We start from the raw sequence: 17,712 nt of genomic DNA, 5'->3' as shown, positions 1-17,712 counted from the left end.
ATTTGACTTTACACATAATCTGCCATAATTCCAATGTAGCCCATTCACATTTAGGTCATCCCTTTACCAGCACTCTTCTGAGCAAAGCTACAAGAAACCAATTCTCATCATCGAATGCATCTAAAACAACATGACTGAGAACCTGCAACTTTGAGACTTCATTTAACTAACGTTATAACCATAGAGGGTATGCGTTGATGTCACTTCCCCTTCCGGAACACGCTGGACTGAGTGGCAAAACATCTGTTGCCATGGCTGTGTTTAGCAACCCGGGAGTGAAACAAGTGGATTTTTTTGCTCAAATTAAAGGCACTCGGACTCAAGCCGGGAGAGTGCCGTGAAAAACGGGAGGGTTAGCAAGTCATGAATGTTTTCAGGAGAGGAGAAGTGACTGGGTCTGTTTTTATTATAATTATTAAAGTCATGTAACTTGACAAAAGACCGACTCACCGCCCACACAGCCCTCTGCGTGTTTCTAAATGCTGTGTGTAAGCTCTGGTAAACTCCGGTAAGCTGATTGTTTTCTTCTGTGGTTTTTGTGGTGAGGCAGTGTTGTTAACAGGGGAGCTGCAGCTGGTCGCCCTCTGGTGGGCAAACTATGGATCTGACTCTAGGTTTCTTTTTTAATAGTCATAACTGCCGTTATAAACGGCCGATGCCGATTAAATGTAATTAATGTTCTCATATCGGCTGATAATATCGGCCGGCAGATAAAAGTTAGTATAAGCAGGAACAGAGACTGGGGGATAGCAGAAGGCCACAGGGACGAGTGAGTGTGTTTAGTAGGCCAGAAATGACCAGGTGATGAGAGTAGACAATATTGTCAGGCAGAGTGAACAAACCAAGGCCATTTGAGTGGATATCATCAGGACAGAAATAAGCTGCGTGTGGAGATTCAGCATGTTGCTAAAGCGACCCATTTGTGTGGGGGGATGGGACCGGTAATCAAGACCCTCCTACTGTCTTTAATAGGGAGTCAAGGAGTTTGCTAAAATCCTGCTTCAGTAATTCAGCGGACTGGTTGGAGATCTTAAAAGGTAACCTCAGCGCCTGGAAGGCAACAAGACACCGCCCCCAAATTGCCTCAGTACCATATCAAAAAATGTCTTGTCTTTCGGTACCATTTTTTGATGGTAGCGTCGCTGTTTTCTGAATCAAATCTCTTTTATTGACCGAGTAGCTTCCACACACGCTACATTTACCCAAGCATTTCTGAAGGATCAGTAAGTGACGCCACCGCCAGACACGGACCTGTATGTGCAGCCAGCAGAAGCGCTTCCGTGTGATGGTGACATCACGTAACGATCCTTGGGCTAATGTTTGCCACTTTGCTACAGTGGAATAACGACGGAGTTTACTTTCTATTGTGATAGTTGTTGCCTGGCCACCTCTTCCTCTAGTGAGGAGGAAACTTTGATATGTAGTGGCAGAAAATTGTTTCCATGAGATGAGAGATTTCTCTCTCTCTGTTTCTCTCAGGCCCATTGCCACGAATGTTCAGGTTGCAATGTTGCCAGACCACAAATTCACATATAAACAGATCAAAAAAAAAATATATATATATATTTTTTTTTTTACAATGAAATTACATTATAAAAACTAAAGTAGGAGGAATAAAATAACAAAAATACAATATAAGCCTATGTTACATTGAAAATATGCTAAAGAGCTTAATTTTATCCAGCACTTGTATGATGATGTATAAATGTGTGTTTCGTGATGATTGTCCAACGTGTAGTCTGCCATGCCTCCCTGCCAAGTCATAGGAAGAATGTAGGACTCCATTTTGTTGTTGAAGACAGAAATACCATGCAGTCTGATGGCAGCTTAAATACGGCTGCTCGATAATGGCAAAAATACTAATTAAAATTATTTTGGTCAATACTGAGGTTAGGGTTGGGCCGATAGATGATGCCATTGTCCATCAGCGATGGCTGACAGATGGTTGATGGTTAAGCAGGCATTGTGATTGTAAACCCCGCCCAGCAAAAAACACAACAAAAACGCCACGTGGAAGCAGGTTTTAATCACCATGACGCAACTTATCAAACAACCGAAACCAACATCTGCACCCTGTGTGTTCAATGCTGCTTTAGCTGGTTCCTGCTTGTAAAATTTCCACCGTGACTTGTAACATCATAGGCTACCAAGTTTTTAACCGACTAAAGTCTGTGCGAGTGAACACATGCACATAAGTCAACCGCTAACCTCCCCTGCGCGCACGTGCACGCACCCCCCGTGCCATCTTCCATCCCGATGTTTCTATGTAGACATTGCCCGATGGAAATTTTGTAAACATCGCCCAACCCTAATTAAGACCCCAATTCATTGCAATGGGAGCATTGCGTTTTTACAGCAGTGTGTTTTTTGTTTTTTGTGTAATAACTGTGACAGGCCTACCCATTTGCTTGCCCATTTTTACACATTCTTACCCAGCTTGCCAGATCAATTACTCTAGAGAAATGTTATATTTGACTACCTAACAGGGCTAAGTAATTACTTTTAGGCTGCCATTCAGGGAGATGATGGAGCGCATTTTAAAAGGTATATGTTATTGTCAAACTGCCAAATTTCAGAGCCAGAATCAGCCAGCCCCTACTACAAACACACACACACAGTATTCTTCTACGCAGACAGTGTCTCTCTGACCAGAGTCCTCACAGAAGCAGGCGAGCTGCCAACAACCACAGCAGTTTATTTTCCTGCTGTTGCTATAGAAACAGCCAGGCCACCAAAGCTTCCATACTCTCTTCATGTCTACATCTCTGTCACACACTGTAATATCAACTCACTATGCTTTACTTGCATGAAGGCAATGAACAATAAACAGGGTTGTCGTAGAAATATAAATCAGGATAGTCTCTAAATGTCCATATTGCTTAGTACGTCTAGTGCAGATTTGCAGCAGTGTAGAACAAGTACATGCAAGTCTTTTTCCTCCAACACTATCTGAAGGCTGTGTGTTTGGCTAGCAGATCTTAGTCATGTTAACAAAGGCCGATTGCTGATGCTGTGATAATAGCAGGTATCTGTGCCTCAATTGCTCCTGATCCTGCACACACAAGGCTGGGCCCCTGGTGTGAAGAAAATAAAGACAGTAATGAACACGCTCAACAACAACTTTTAATTCAAATGATGAGAGGGGTTTTTTGCTTACTAATGACTGCTGTCATTTCCTTCTACTGTCTGTATTATCTGTAAATGAAGAAATCAAAGTGTCAGTATTCCAGGGATGTTACAACAATGAGGGTGATACCTCGACCTTGATATTGTCAAAACGTTTAACAGAAGTGTAAAATGGAAAAAGCTAATACTTATGGATTGTGCCACTCCAATTGTTTCTCTTTTTATTTCTATTTGGGAAAACGCAGTCTGAGTTTTAAGCTACAGTTTCCACCAACATCTGAAGTACTGCACTCACTGGAAATTGTAATTCGCAGCACTATGTGTTTGTGTCTGTGTGTTCAGCTTTAACAGAGTAATGACAATAAGAAGAAGAGGCACGAGTTTAAATCAAATAGCATCAATGGAGGTTCGATTTTTTTCCCAAAGATACTGGACCCATAGTTTTGATTTCAGACCAGGTTTTTAAATGGCACAGCCTGCAAATAATAGTTCGAATTTCACTGATGAGACTGTACTACTACTAGTACGTCAATAATGACTCATCTCCCATGGTACTAGCCACACCCTGGATGACCTCGCCACAGCAGCTTACTACTACTCAGTAATACTTACCAGATGTTTCACTATCCTGACCTTCCAATTACTGTAGCTAAGACATCATATTTTAAAAAGGTCTTAAATGCACATTTTCATCTTTCAGAGAACTACAGACCAGCAAGTACAATAGACCAAGTGTCTCCACAAACCAAGCTCACGCAAAAGAAGCTGAAAGTGCATTGAAGTGTTCTTGAAACAATTTAGTGAAAAGTAGGGCCCCTTCTTTATACCCAAACTACCACGTCTCCATTTCCCTGCTCATTCCCCTTTTTCCAGTTTCAACACCTTCCTCCACGCTCTGCATGCAGCTGAGAAAATAGCCCTGTTGCTTTTAGATGGGCCTTGACTCTGAGCTGGGGGTCAGTTTCCCTGGTTTCCTGACACCGTACACCACCAACAACCAGATGGAGGGAGAGGGAGGACAGGAAGACAAGAGGGAGCAAAAATAAGAACAGTAAAAAAAAATTAAAGCTGCAAGCAGCGTTGGGCGGGCCCTCGCACTTATAAGCGCGTCCGCGTGTGAGCCGGCCGAGTTGCATATTCTGGAGCTCTGCCGGTGCGGCTGTGAATTTGCTACGCGGTTATGACGCCGCATGAAGGTGTTATATGTCACTTCCTGTGTCCCCTATGTGGAGCTACATAGCACTTGCCGCTATGAATATAAATCGGTGTTGGCGTGTAGATGTCTGCAGGGTGGGAGAGTTATCAAGCACGTAAAGTTTGTTTCAGATGTGAGCATGTACACTGAACAATAATGTACCCAAACAATAAAATAAATTCCTTTTATATTTCCCTGCCTTGTTGTTTATGTGTACATACAGAGGAAGAATGTGAGAACAGCACACATTTCATCGTTACTGTGTGCTGTACCGCAGTTCTGTGTCCATGCATGCAGCAAACTGAAAGCACCGTCTGTCGGAGCGTCTACGTGAAAAGAGAAGGAAGACATTGCTGGTAGTATTGTCTTCAGAGTTGTTAAACACCTCAGCGCACTGAAGGAAGCCATCTGACTGTGTGAGGGGCAAGATCGTTGATGTCTGCAGGCAGAGTAGGAGCTCTCCTGTCTGACTGGTCCACCAATAGCAGAGAAGATGACCCCTTGAGACACAGCCCCTCCTCATTTGCATAATGAGGCAGAAATGCATACAAAAATTTAAAAAAGACAGGCAGAAATAAATACCATGGGTGAAAATAAATAAGGTAAATAAATACAAAGGAAGAATAAAACAGACAAAAATATTAAAACACACACATAAATAAATACATTAAAAAAATTTGTAATAAATAAAGTTGAATAAACAAATAAGGTAATTATAACAAAGGTGAATAGTAAAGGCACTAATTAAAATATATACATTTATGTCTCCTTGTATAATTTAATTACTACCTACATTTATTTATTTACTTTATTTTTTTGTGTATTTAATTGGATGCTTATTTATTTATTGAGCATTTATTTATTTCTGTATTTATTTCTGACTGTGTCAGGATCGGTCCTCCATAACGGGGTGGGAGAGTTATCAAGCACGTAAAGTTTGGTTCAGATGTGAGCATGTACACTGAAGTTACGACAACTTCCGTGTCATGGCGAAGAGTTGATCTTTGACGCCACGCCACGGACACGCCCATTGACGAAAACTTGCAAATAGCACAACTTTTCATCTTCAATGCCTTTAGAAGGCACAGCACAAATTTGAGGTCGGTCGGACTAAATCCCTAGGAGGAGTTCGTTAAAGTACGAAGTGTGTAAATCATCCAAAATTTGACGTAAAATTCAAAATGGCCGACTTGCTGTTGGGTTTAGGCTATGGCTCCAAGAGACTTTTTTGTGCGTCTGGACAAGATACACGTACCACAGAAAATTCGTGCACGTAGGTAAAACGTGCGGCGGGGGCTGCTTCGTTAAATTTCACTTCCTGTTGCCAGCAGGTGGCGCTATGACTGTGGGTGAATGTCAGCATGTACATGTGTTCAGGGCGGGACTCTCATCCTACATGTACAGTTTGGTCCAGATGTGAGCATGTACACTGAAGTTACGACAACTTCCGTGTCATGGCGAAGAGCTGATCTTTGACGCCACGCCACGGACACGCCCATTGACGAAAACTTGCAAATAGCACAACTTTTCATCTTCAATGCCTTTAGAAGGCACAGCACAAATTTGAGGTCGGTCGGACTAAATCCCTAGGAGGAGTTCGTTAAAGTACGAAGTGTGTAAATCATCCAAAATTTGACGTAAAATTCAAAATGGCCGACTTCCTGTTGATTTTAGGCTATGGCTCCAAGAGGCTTTTTTGTGCGTCTGGACAAGATACACGTACCACAGAAAATTCGTGCACGTAGGTAAAACGTGCGGCGGGGGCTGCTTCGTTAAAGGTCACTTTCTGTTGCCAGCAGGTGGCGCTATGACTGTGGGTGAATGTCGGCATGTACATGTGTTCAGGGCGGGACTCTCATCCTACATGTACAGTTTGGTCCAGATGTGAGCATGTACACTGAAGTTACAACAACTTCCTGTTTCATTGCGAATCATCGACGCCACGGACACGCCCATTGACGAAAACTCGCAAATAGCACAACTTTTCATCGTCAATGCCTTTAGAAGGCACAGCAGAAATTTGACGTCGATCCGACTAAATCCCTAGGAGGAGTTCGTTAAAGTACGAAGTGTGTAAATCATCCAAAAATGGCCATAAAATTCAAAATGGCCGACTTCCTGTTGACTTTAGGCTATGGGTTCTTGAGGCTTTTTTGTGCGTCTTGATACGATACATGTCCCCAGAAAATTTCGTACATGTAGGTTGAACGTGAACGAGGGGCTAATCATTTCCAATTTTCAAGGTGGCGCTAGCGAGTCATTTTGCCACGCCCATGTGCGAAACTTGTAGAATACGAAATTTTTCACCGGTTCTGACATGTTTGCAAATTTTGGTGAGTTTTCGAGTATGTTTAGGCCATGTCATTTGGGCCTACTTTGCAGAAAAAAAAAAAAAAAAAAAAAAAAAAAAAAAAAAAAAAAAAAAAATAATCCGAGCAATTTCAATAGGGACCTCGCACGGTCGTGCTCGGGCCCTAAAAAAAAAAAAAACCACACAGGAGACCCATAGAGAGGGAGAAGAGGAGGGAGAAACACAGGAGAGAGAGAAAGATTTGAGCGTCCACCATCTGGTTTGAGCTTCAGGAATAAGAATTTGATTACATGACTTTTCCCCCCAAAAACGTAGAGGGAGGATTGTTGAGAGAACTGCTGCTAAAACAGAGGAGACTGGTTAGCGTCCAGGTCTGTACGTCCCCAGAGTATGTCCTCATAGAGAAATAAATGACATACATCACTTTAGACTGGTGTCACAGCTCTCTGAATCTTCCCACATTAAAAACTTAAGCTCAGTGGTTTTGCATATTTCTGGAGGCATAAATCTCCACACAAAGAAATACAGAGAAAGCTTACAATACCTTTTTAATGGCAACAACAGAGAGAGAGTTGTAGGGCTTACATGCGCTACAGTGACAGAAACCACAATGAAGGCAATGAAAAGGACAAAGCTGTGAACATTTGTCATTTATTGGGAGAGCAGCAAGTCGGGAGAATTGTGAATCTGGGAGGAAACCAGGAGAGGGCAATGAAAAACAGGCGTCTCCCATGAAAAGTCGTTGCTGCCGTGGATACCAACACATCAGCGGGCTGAACGGAGATGACGTCACATAGCTTCGCCCGGTTGGCTAGCTCACCTTTATCAACCAGGACTAAACCCAAAATCCTCCCAAACAGGGGCAGAGGTTTTTCTCTTATGCACAAGTCCTGTAGCGTTACCCCACCATGCAGTCGCAGACGAGTCACTGCTTTTGTTGAGTGTAGCAAGGGTGTGGCTGAGCGAGAGAGAGCGAGCGGCAGGTGAGAGCAGCAGAGCAGAGAAAAAGGTGAGGAGTGAAGATCAGCAGTAAATGTAAAGGGTAAGTTACAGTCTGTCAGAGGATAATAGCTGCAGCTAAAGCTCCTGTGTGTGAGTGTTTAACAGCTGGAAAAGTGAAAGGTGTATCACACTGCAGATGATATCAAGCAGATTCACGCGGCGTCGCCCGCCCACACTGCACACTACAATACATTAGCGTCTCCATATCAGTTTTAAAAGAAAAAGCATCGTCTGTATTTGTGACGGTATGGAAAGTCAAAATGTCTGGATTTCTAAATATCTGGTATACGGTAATACCACCCAAGACTAATATGCAATGCAATTTGTGATTGACAGGCCAAAAAGGAGGAACAAACCAGAGTTTGGCAGAGATCCCAGATGGAGAGGCACATGCAGAGTGGACTGTACAGCCTACAGGGGGAATTGGAGGTGCGTAAACTTGGCAAAACAAAGCTAGCTTCAGGTAAAGCAGTTTATTTACAAATATAACACACAAGTGACATCAGCCACCGATGTCAGTCGCAAATATCAAACATGTTTTAAAAGATCTTTTTGAGAATGTTTGGAAGCGCCTGAAACTGATTTAAGATTAGAATCTTTTCCATACAACATGATTTTATCTGCCGACTGTCAACACCAACTGACTCAGACTGGAACAGACCTGGGGCCTGTACTTCGAAGCAAGTTCAACATACCCAGGGTGTCTTTTCATTATCTGGCTTCACTAACCCTTACAATCGGGATCAGGATAAGCGGCCACACGAAGCTGGTTATCAACTCGGTAAGTCAATCCAGGGTTTCCCAATCCAGCCATGAGCGCGTTCACTGAAAATGACCAGCGACCAATCACAAACATGGACATGTCTACAACCAGTAGAACTGGTTTGACCAGCTAAGCAACAATGCACACACCAGTTGGTGCCGATGTCATTGTGTTTTAAATGTTATGGAGGTTCTGCTGAGCGTGTTTCCAGGTTTCTTTGTTTAGATAATAAACAACAACATTTTTACACCATAAGTTCCACTTCTCTCTCACTAAATAACTTGCTTTTTTCCAGACGTGTTGAGGTGTCGGCTACACACCTGCGTTACAAGGTAGATTTATTTATCATTTTACGACACGGTTTTATAACAAGATAAAGTTGTAGTGCCCTTTATGCTACTCACAGAAAGCAAACATTATATACAAAAATTATATACAGCAGATGGTCGGGTTGGGCAATGTCAACAACATTTCCATCAGACGACGCGGGTTGAAAAATACGTCTTTTAGGCGACTTTATAAAACATACTGCTGATGGAGAAAGTGGAGCAGACAGGGGAGAGAGAGAGACGGGGCCAGTCGGTGTGCAGTGAGAGAACAGGGTGTCTGAGTGAAGGGGAAAGAGAAGTCCGAGACAGGTGTAAAGTAGGGGTGTGGAAAATAATTGACATGGACGATTATGAATCTATTCACAAATGTCAATAATCGATTATCTAAAGGTTAATTGATAATGCAGTTTCAAGGCCCATGGTGCTCAATACAAAATCACAATAATCAACTTAAAAGACAAAAAACAAACTACACTAGACAAGACAAAAAGGAACAGATATATTAAGGTGGAGTGAACATGGTTTGGCTGGAGCATTGTAAAGTGCCTAGTTCAACCCCCACCTGACTCTATGCTAATAACAGCAGCTTCAGAAATAAAAATAGCAGCAGCAGAGGTCAGTAATAATGTAATAATGCTATGCAATGATAGCTACATTTATATGAATATGAACATTATAAAATCTGCATTTCATCACTACCTACTACTTTGGATTGTTGTTAAATACTTTGCTTTAAAAGTACCAAGTAGTCACACAGTGAGAAAAATAAATATTTCTCCTATTTGTTTTACAGTCGCATCGTAGCATTCATAATCGTAATGAGGTGCCTAGAAAAATCACACCCTTGAGGTGATGCATCAAGGAATCAAATCGAATTGTTGACCTGACAATCATAATCTAATCAAATCGTGAGACCAGTGACGATGCACACCCTTAGTGCAAAGCATATTTTAACAATTCTAATAATAACAATGTACGTGGTGATTAAAACCTGCTTTCACAGGGCATTATAACCAACCCTAGTAGATGGGTGGAGTCAGAAATAGAGCTATTTTACATGGTGCAGTGCTGAGGATGAGTCTCATAGCCTTGGGGCACTACAGTAGATACTTGTACTGTAACTCTTGCCAGACAGCAGCAGGGTCAACAGGCTGTGGCTGAGTGGGTACTGTCTTTTAGCTTTAAAGAAATAAGATGAAGTACAGTTACAGGTAAATGACATGAACAAAATGATTAACAATAATTATCATAGAATTTTCTCATAACCATTATGTTACAATATTTTCTTTGCAGATGTCTGTGGGGCTTAACATCTTGCAGTAGTTTACTGTAAAGGAAATGACACCAAATATGATAACTTTAAGTAGATCTCCATTTGCCCATTAAATTTTGGTACATTTTGGCATTAGAGCTACCACTCAACATCATCATCCTGGCTGGAACCACAAACTGTAATAAAGATGGACAACACGAAAACTCCCAAAAAGTGAAGCCAAAGCATCTTGATCTACGTATCCTAGGCATGGTGATCCTTGATAAAGCTCCCACTCTATATCATTGGCTACATAATTTAACAAGTGCCATCCCTTCTGAAGCTTTCACCACCGCCTAAAAAGGCTAAATCCTCTTCACTCTACCAGATCAGAGACCCTTTCTTTGAATACCTGGGAGCCACTAAATCTGAAAAAGATGAAGTTGGGTCTGATAGTACTGGAATTTTATCTTGGTGTGATATTGACGTGCTAAGTATATCAGGCTCAGATGTATGGCTGTCCAATACGGGTTCCCTGGACTTCCACCTTTATTTGACTTTTTTGTTGTTGTTTGTTTGTTTGTTATTGCAACAAACAGGATAATATTTCCCATGTTTTTCCCCGTCTATAGTGTAGACTCCAAAAAAGGCTGCCCATGTAAATGTGGTGCATTCTGCCGTTCAACTGTATTGTGCAAAATGCAGAGTCTAGAGGCAGAAAGAGAGTATACAAAGTTATAGACATGTTATGGGATAAAGGACCCACAGGCATGAAGACTAAAATGCTCCTCTGTTTCCTGCTTCCTATACGTAAACCTAGCTCAGTGAAAAGGGATGAACCACTTACTGACCTGTGACAGTCTGTTGTAGAAGAACGTTTTCATTATTCCACAACGAATGGATTGTATTTGAAAGCTGCGTTAGAGAAAAAGGAGAGGCTTTTTGTATTTTTCCACCACTCCCTTCTGTCCTTTCCACTACATTCCGATCCTCCATTACACCAAGTTATGCAACTACTGTTCCTGGATGTATACAAAGAAAGCGAAGGGAGGAGGAGACAGAGAAAGAAAGGGAGTGAGAAAGGAGCATGCTGTTGGATTTTACCCAAAATTAAAACAAATATCTAGTGTATTAAATCTGAATCTCTTACTTCTGCTTTACTCATAATGGAAGTCAGTGGTATGACAGGGGATAACTAGGTATCTGGTATCCAAACAAATCCACACAATTCGTCCAGACGCCTTTCTTCCTGTGGGTTGTGGTTGCCATGTTAAATTAGACAGGACTGGCTAAAAATATCTTCAGCATGAGAGCTGTACTGACACTCCTTCACAGAAGAAGAAAAGTTCCATTTCACCGATTCTTAAAAATGACTGATTGTAAAGTCATGTTGGCGGTTGACTCACCAGCTGCATGCATGACCATGAACCATAAACAAGATGGTAGCACATTAGCTTTAGACTCAATATCACCATCTATGTTACAAAAGAAACAATACCGTGCGTTTGCGGCGTCTGGTAACTATTTGTTAACCTCAATCATGTCGTTTCTTGTTGACTAAGTTTCCGCACTAATCTACAGAATTTAAGGACTAAGGTCATATCTTAGCCAAAGGACGATAACAAGTTAGCCTAGCAAGCTAACAAAGCTGAATCCCACCAGTTGCCCCAATTTTCTCCACGGGGTAAAAGCATTTTGGTTCACCTTCAGTACTTTCAAGTGTATTTGTACTTACACAACGCTTCTCGAAATTATCCAGGACACCATGTTTTCTGTCTTTGCTGTGTAGGGCTGTGTCAGAGATAGCGGTAGCAGACAGCCCCGGTGATAACGTTAAAGGCTAACGTTAGCCGTAACGTTACCGCTGTGAACTTCTTCAGCCCAAACTTCGATGCGCGAATCCAGGACCAGCTAATTAGCTATCTCACTGTTCATCAGCCAGCCAACATGTCACACAGGTCCGATCTCACTGCTCTCTCTTTGAAGCCATAATGTTACCTTAGCGATTAAATATCTATCCAAAGTGAATCCTGTTGTTTTGTTGCAATCTTTTATTCCCTCCGGGTTTCCTCATTCCCTCACTGCTTTACAACCCAGTTCCTGGCACCAGAACACACTGCTCAGACTGCCACTGACGTCACCAGAAAAAGAACGACCTCCTGAACCTGCTATTGGCCAGTTCAGTCAACAAACACAAACTATCATTGGTTACTCACGTTTGCCCATGTGACTTTTGCGCTCGATAGAAGCGGTGGAATTTCAAACTCAGCGACCTGTGCTCTGATTGGTCTGTCTTCGTCCCGTGGGAAACTCTAACCAATGAGTGAGAAATGCAATGAGTGGGTTCGTTGAATTTTACAAGCGGTGCTGTTGGGGTAGCCTTTTATGAGCATGGAAATGGAGAGTGACCTTGTTTTAAGTTCCAGTGCACTCAATATGGGCGGGTTCAGTCTTCGACATATTACTGGGCATTAAGTCAGAAAAGAAGACATTTCAGTCTATGTATTTATTCTATATACATAAGATGTATTAAAGAGATCACTCGTAGGGGGCGCCCGGCGTACAGTCAGCATAGCCACATTGGGTACGCTAGTTTTGATTACATTGGCTAGATGAAATTTTTGTCAACATTTGGCGGTTTTTAGAAAATATTGTGAAAACAATATTATTAAAACAAAATTTCATTTAATTGTCAAAAACAGATTTAAAAAAATCCATAGACTTCGTTATGTAGCCTGCTCACTCAAATCATCAACCAATTTAATTTGGTAAATATGTGATTGAGGGCGGCAAGGTGGTCCAGTGGACAGCGCTGTGGCCTCACAGCAAGAAGGCCGTGGTTTCAAACCCCAGTTGCCCGTGGAGTTTGCATGTTCTCCACGTGTCTGCGTGGGCTTCCTCCCACCGTCAAGACGTGAGGATTAGGTTAATTAGTGGCCCTATTGTCCTTAGGTGTGAGTGTGACTGGTTGTTTGTCTATGTGTGGCCCTACGATGGTTTGGTGACCTGTCCAGGGTGTACCCCGCCTTCGCCCGATGGCAGCTGGGATTGGCACCAGTATGCAGGATAAGCGGTTGACGATGGATGGATATTTGATTGACATGAGTTGTATTCAGTCATTTACAGAAAGGGGTGGACCTACTAATTGTCATGTCATTATCATTTACATTGACAGTTACTAACACACAGTACCATTAGCCAGCTAACCCTGCTTGCAGTGACTGTACATAGTTCTTCAAGTTATGAATATTCTTCTACTTTAAGAGAAGACATTGATTCTGTATAAAAGTAAGGGGATTTTTATGAAGCATATTTGCACCGTGTGATTTATTCGAAGTCGAACTGATCAATTAAAAAAAAATCTTGGCTGTGTGTGTGCGAGAGACACATCCTGCCATCCTACAGTTTTTAAATAGGTTGGATTTTATTTGTTTTTTGTGGTGAATGTTTCATGGCAGTGTTTAATCGCTTTATTGTTTTAACACTGCAATGCCAGAGGTTTGTGTATTTTGTATATTTGGTTGTCAAACTACACTGCACTCTTTAAGGGTTGCGATAGACTATTTATCTAACATTTCATCTTTGTTCATTTGATGCAGATTAGAATCTTTGTATACTAAGGGTGTGTTTTCTATTGTGTATGTAGTGTTTTCACGGTTTTACTTGGACTTCCGGCAAGGTTGTGATTTGTTTTGCTGAAGTGGGCGGGTTTTCAGTTGTGATTGGACTGGAAACAGTCAATCTGATTTGGCAACACTGTGTTCAATTTGGTTGCTTTGCCCCTGCGTTATGCCCCCTCCCCTTTTTGAGTAAATGCAAATTCTGATTCTTTTCCAATTTAATAGCATAAAATAAGAAATCAGTATTCTTTTTAGCTATTAGGAGCCCAAATTCTATGGCCAGTCAGGCAAACAATTATGTTACTGTATGGCAAAGAAGGCCAGGAGAGTCATAGTCCCAGAGTCTTTGTTGGGGGGGGGTCCCGGGGATCAGGCTGGGGGCTAACTGGCTGGGGCCCGGGGGCCAGGCTGGGGGCTAGCGGCACTAGCGGGCCGAGGAACAGGCTGGGGGCTAGAGGCGCTGGCAGGCATGGGGGCAGGCTGGGGGCTGGCGGCTGGGGTCTGGCTACATAGGGAAATGCTTCCCAGCCTGCAACTAGCGGGTTGGGTAGGAGACCACCGAGGGCTAGTGGGGAGATGGAAAAATCTGGCCAGCCACTCTGGGACGGCGTCTCTCAGCCAAGGCCTCTGAGAAACCTTTACCTGGCCAAAGGTCAAAAGCGCCAGCTTGTAGCCCGTGTGAGTCGAGCCCCTCCACTTCTCCAACTCCAACAGCTCCTTGCACAGCTGACTAGCTGCCTCCTGAAGGGCGGTTGCTGGGTCCATAGTTGGCTTGATCGTTCTGTTACGAGGTGTGGTGTGTGGACAGAGAGGACCCAAATTCACGCACTCTGAGGGAAGGAGGTTTATTTAGGGAAAAAGGGTGAGAGGGACTGGAGTGGAGTGGAGGGAGAGGAGGACGTCGGGGAAGTACAGGCACGGGGAACCAACGAGTCAGGGGACCAGGGAGCCGGGGAACACAGGGGCCGAGAAAGCGAGGAGAGGCGGGGAAACAGGGAGGACGCCGTGAGGGAAGTCCGAGGAGGAGTAGGCCAGTGGATGAGCCCAGCCGAACGGAGGGCGAGGGTGAGTGTACCTGGGAGGGAAACAGACAGCGACAAGGCACAGGGTAAATGAGAAAAAACAAGAAACATGGAAGCCTGAACACGGAAGTGGCACCAGGTACGGAGCAACGACGATCAAGCGAGGATGGTGTGGAGAACCAGGGTTGAAATACAGGCAGTCATGAGGTGATTACTGGCAGGTGTGGCAGGCTGACGAGGTGGCTGATGAGATGCAGGTGCAGGTAGTTGGCTGGGCTCAGGAGCAGAGGGAGAGAGAGAGAGAGAGAGCACACAGGGGAGAAAACACAGGGAGGCAGGCAGGGAACAGAAAACCAAGGAAAAAACAGAAAAACTGAAAAAAAGGAGAAAAAACCAGGACACTCACCGTCAGCCGGGCTGCCACCACAACAGCCTGTCTGCTTTTCAGTAACCAACATTACCATCTGTGTATCTTTCACCGGAAGCTCAGCAATGTGAACACAGCTAAATGTGTTGGTTGATAGCGAAACAGGTAGTGAGCTAGACTGAATATTATAAATGAGATTGTTGCCACAACAAACATTGTTGCCATTATAGTTAGGCCGCAGTAAGTAACGTTATCGTAGTGAATAACGTTAGCTCTTCCACTGTATAGTTGTCCTGTGCCTTATGTTGAATTATTATGTATTATGTGTGTCACATAAGTTACAGAGATTGAGATGGTGGAGAAGCTGTGTACCTGAGAATCGGTAAAACCACAATACACCTAAATTGAATGTAGCAAACAGCGGCAGTCCAAACTAACCTAGTTGACTGCCCCTGCCCCTGTTTTTAAAACAAATCACTCCATTTTGTAGCGTTACAACATTTCTTGCAGGCTCAAATCAAGACTTGGACATGATACCAAGTTGTTGATTTGTTGTTGATTGTGTTTTCACCCGACATAAACTGATTCTCATTTGGCCTGAGGGGCTCCAGCACCTAAACCTTTATTGTATTGTATCCTAACGTGGCGTTTATGTTGGAGTCTGCCTTCACATTCATGGCAGAATAGTGGCTGTTATAAGCAACAGAGAAAACAGGCTTGTGGTTCATTTCTAAGTGAGGCTACAGCCCATTGACAAAAAGGAAGTAAAAAAGTAAATTTATTAATAAGTAATTTAATTTAATAACTACATATAGCCCCTTTAATAAATAACATATTTACTGTTCTTTTGTCAATGGGCAGTAAACCAGTCAACCAGTACGAACTCCACGTAAAGATAAAAACAACAATAAAGTGTTGTATGTGCTGACGCCCCAGGCCAAATGAGATTCAGATGATGTTGAGTGAAAACCCAGTCAACATCAGAAAGGCTGGAGTCACTGAGAGAGTCATGTTAGCTCACTGGCTAACGTGTAGCAGGTGCAAACATTATCCAGTGCAAAGTTGTATCGCTTTTAACATTACTTCACCAACTAACGGACCCATATTACCAAGTGTTTGTTTTAGCCTGCAAGAAATGATGTAACAGTAAAAAACAAATGTGGAGAGTGGAGAGGTTTGCTTATACTAGCCTATAGTAATGCAGGCAGGGCAGCCAGCTAACGTTAGCATGGATTTGCTGCTGTTTGCTTCGTAAAGTTAAATTTTATAGTTGTTTTTCGATATTCAGGTACACAGCTTCTCCACCTCACGTTAACTAACGTCACCCACATAATTTATCGTTATTCATAAACAGTAACGTTACTAACTGCTGTTTAACTGTTATAAGGTGTGACAACAATCTCATTTATAATATTCTGTCTCGCTCACTAACCGTTTCATTATCATTTAGCTGTGCTCACATTGCTGAGCCTCCGGTGAAAGAGACACAGATAGTAACGTTACTTAAAAGACAGACAGCCGAGCTAACGCCGATGTATCATCTAGGCTAAATGCAGTCAGTTTAAAGTTATCATTTAACGACCATGGATTACTTAAATCTCAAGCTGATAAAATTTTACTGTGAGGTTGCAGTGGGAATTTACAGACTATACGGTGTTAAACTGCATTCGTTTTTATTCTAGGTTTACCAAGAGAACTGTCAAGTCTACATATAAATGGCTAGAGGTTAACAAAAAAGAAGAATGATTTGACAAAAGTCCAGAGAGACATGCTTACATGACACATCTCCATCACATCCTGGCTCTTCTTTGAAGGATTCGCCTCTGCTTCTTTATAAAGCTTAGCGACGGGAAAAACAAGCAGGGTCTGGTTAATTTTTATGCTTACTGTAACTAAAACTTACAACAACAACAAAATATGTGCTTAATGTTTGTTTTATTAAAAATATGCAGTTGAGACTCAGTGTGAGGGTGTGGTCTCAGTACATGGAGTGCAGACTCACACATTGACATTGAATTCCCTTGTGGTTCTTGTGCTGATCGCCTTGGGAGATGAGGTGTGGTCTTTGCTCCCCAACTTAAGTTAAGGAACTTCATTAGTTGTGATCATCAACAGCTGCTGGTGTTAAACAAAGTATGACAAGTTGCATCAGTTTCTGCTGTGATATGGATTTGTATAGTTTTCTCATGTTGTTGGTTGCCTTCTAGATATGTAATGAGTGCATACATGTCTAAGTGTTCCTTAATACTGTGCATTCAACCACTATGGGATGTGTATATGGGTAGACAAAACTGCATCGTTGTGTGTGAGAAGTAAACTTGAGTCACTATGTAGGCACATTTTGAGGCAGACCCGTTTGTCAAGACCAAAAAGGGCAAGACTAGGCTGAGAGCAGGAGCTGTTCCAACCATCTTTGTGCATCACTCTGTCAGAAAGAAAGAGGAGGGCCCCTGCACTATAGCTGCTGATCACGCCTAAGTTGTTAAAGATGACACAGGTATAACAAGTATGAACTCTTATGCTGGTTTCCCACACAACACGATGCCAGCCTTAGGCGTGGCGCAATTACATACAAAGTCAATGCAAACATGCGGAAGGACACAATTTCATGCTGGGTAATGATCACATGCAACACTCCATCGCATGAGTTGAAACATGAAGTGGTCCTACAGAGCTCGGCAACCACAATAACAACAGTGGGGCCAGAAACATGGTAGCTCGCTGC

The 17,712-nt window shown here is 42.7% G+C and overlaps 1 protein-coding gene across 2 annotated transcripts in view; it reads right to left on the bottom strand.

Annotated features, from left to right (window-relative positions):
- Nucleotides 1-12,102, bottom strand: part of reep3b (receptor accessory protein 3b) — a 42,012-nt gene extending 29,910 nt beyond the window's left edge. Inside the window, exon 1 of one of the 2 annotated variants that reach the window (XM_038735160.1) lies at nt 11,714-12,102. In XM_038735160.1, the coding sequence (XP_038591088.1) occupies nt 11,714-11,745 (32 nt within the window). In that variant the 5' untranslated portion in view covers nt 11,746-12,102. The remainder of the gene's footprint in view (nt 1-11,713) is intronic. The other variant, XM_038735162.1, reaches the window with a different exon arrangement.
- Between the last annotated feature and the right edge of the window lie 5,610 nt (nt 12,103-17,712).

This window comes from Micropterus salmoides, unplaced genomic scaffold (assembly GCF_014851395.1).
Source record: "Micropterus salmoides isolate LMB-PRFRI ecotype aquatic unplaced genomic scaffold, ASM1485139v1 Ms_hic_scaffold_21, whole genome shotgun sequence".
Taxonomy (NCBI): Eukaryota; Metazoa; Chordata; class Actinopteri; order Centrarchiformes; family Centrarchidae; genus Micropterus; species Micropterus salmoides.
This window is presented reverse-complemented; position numbering and strand designations above follow the sequence as displayed.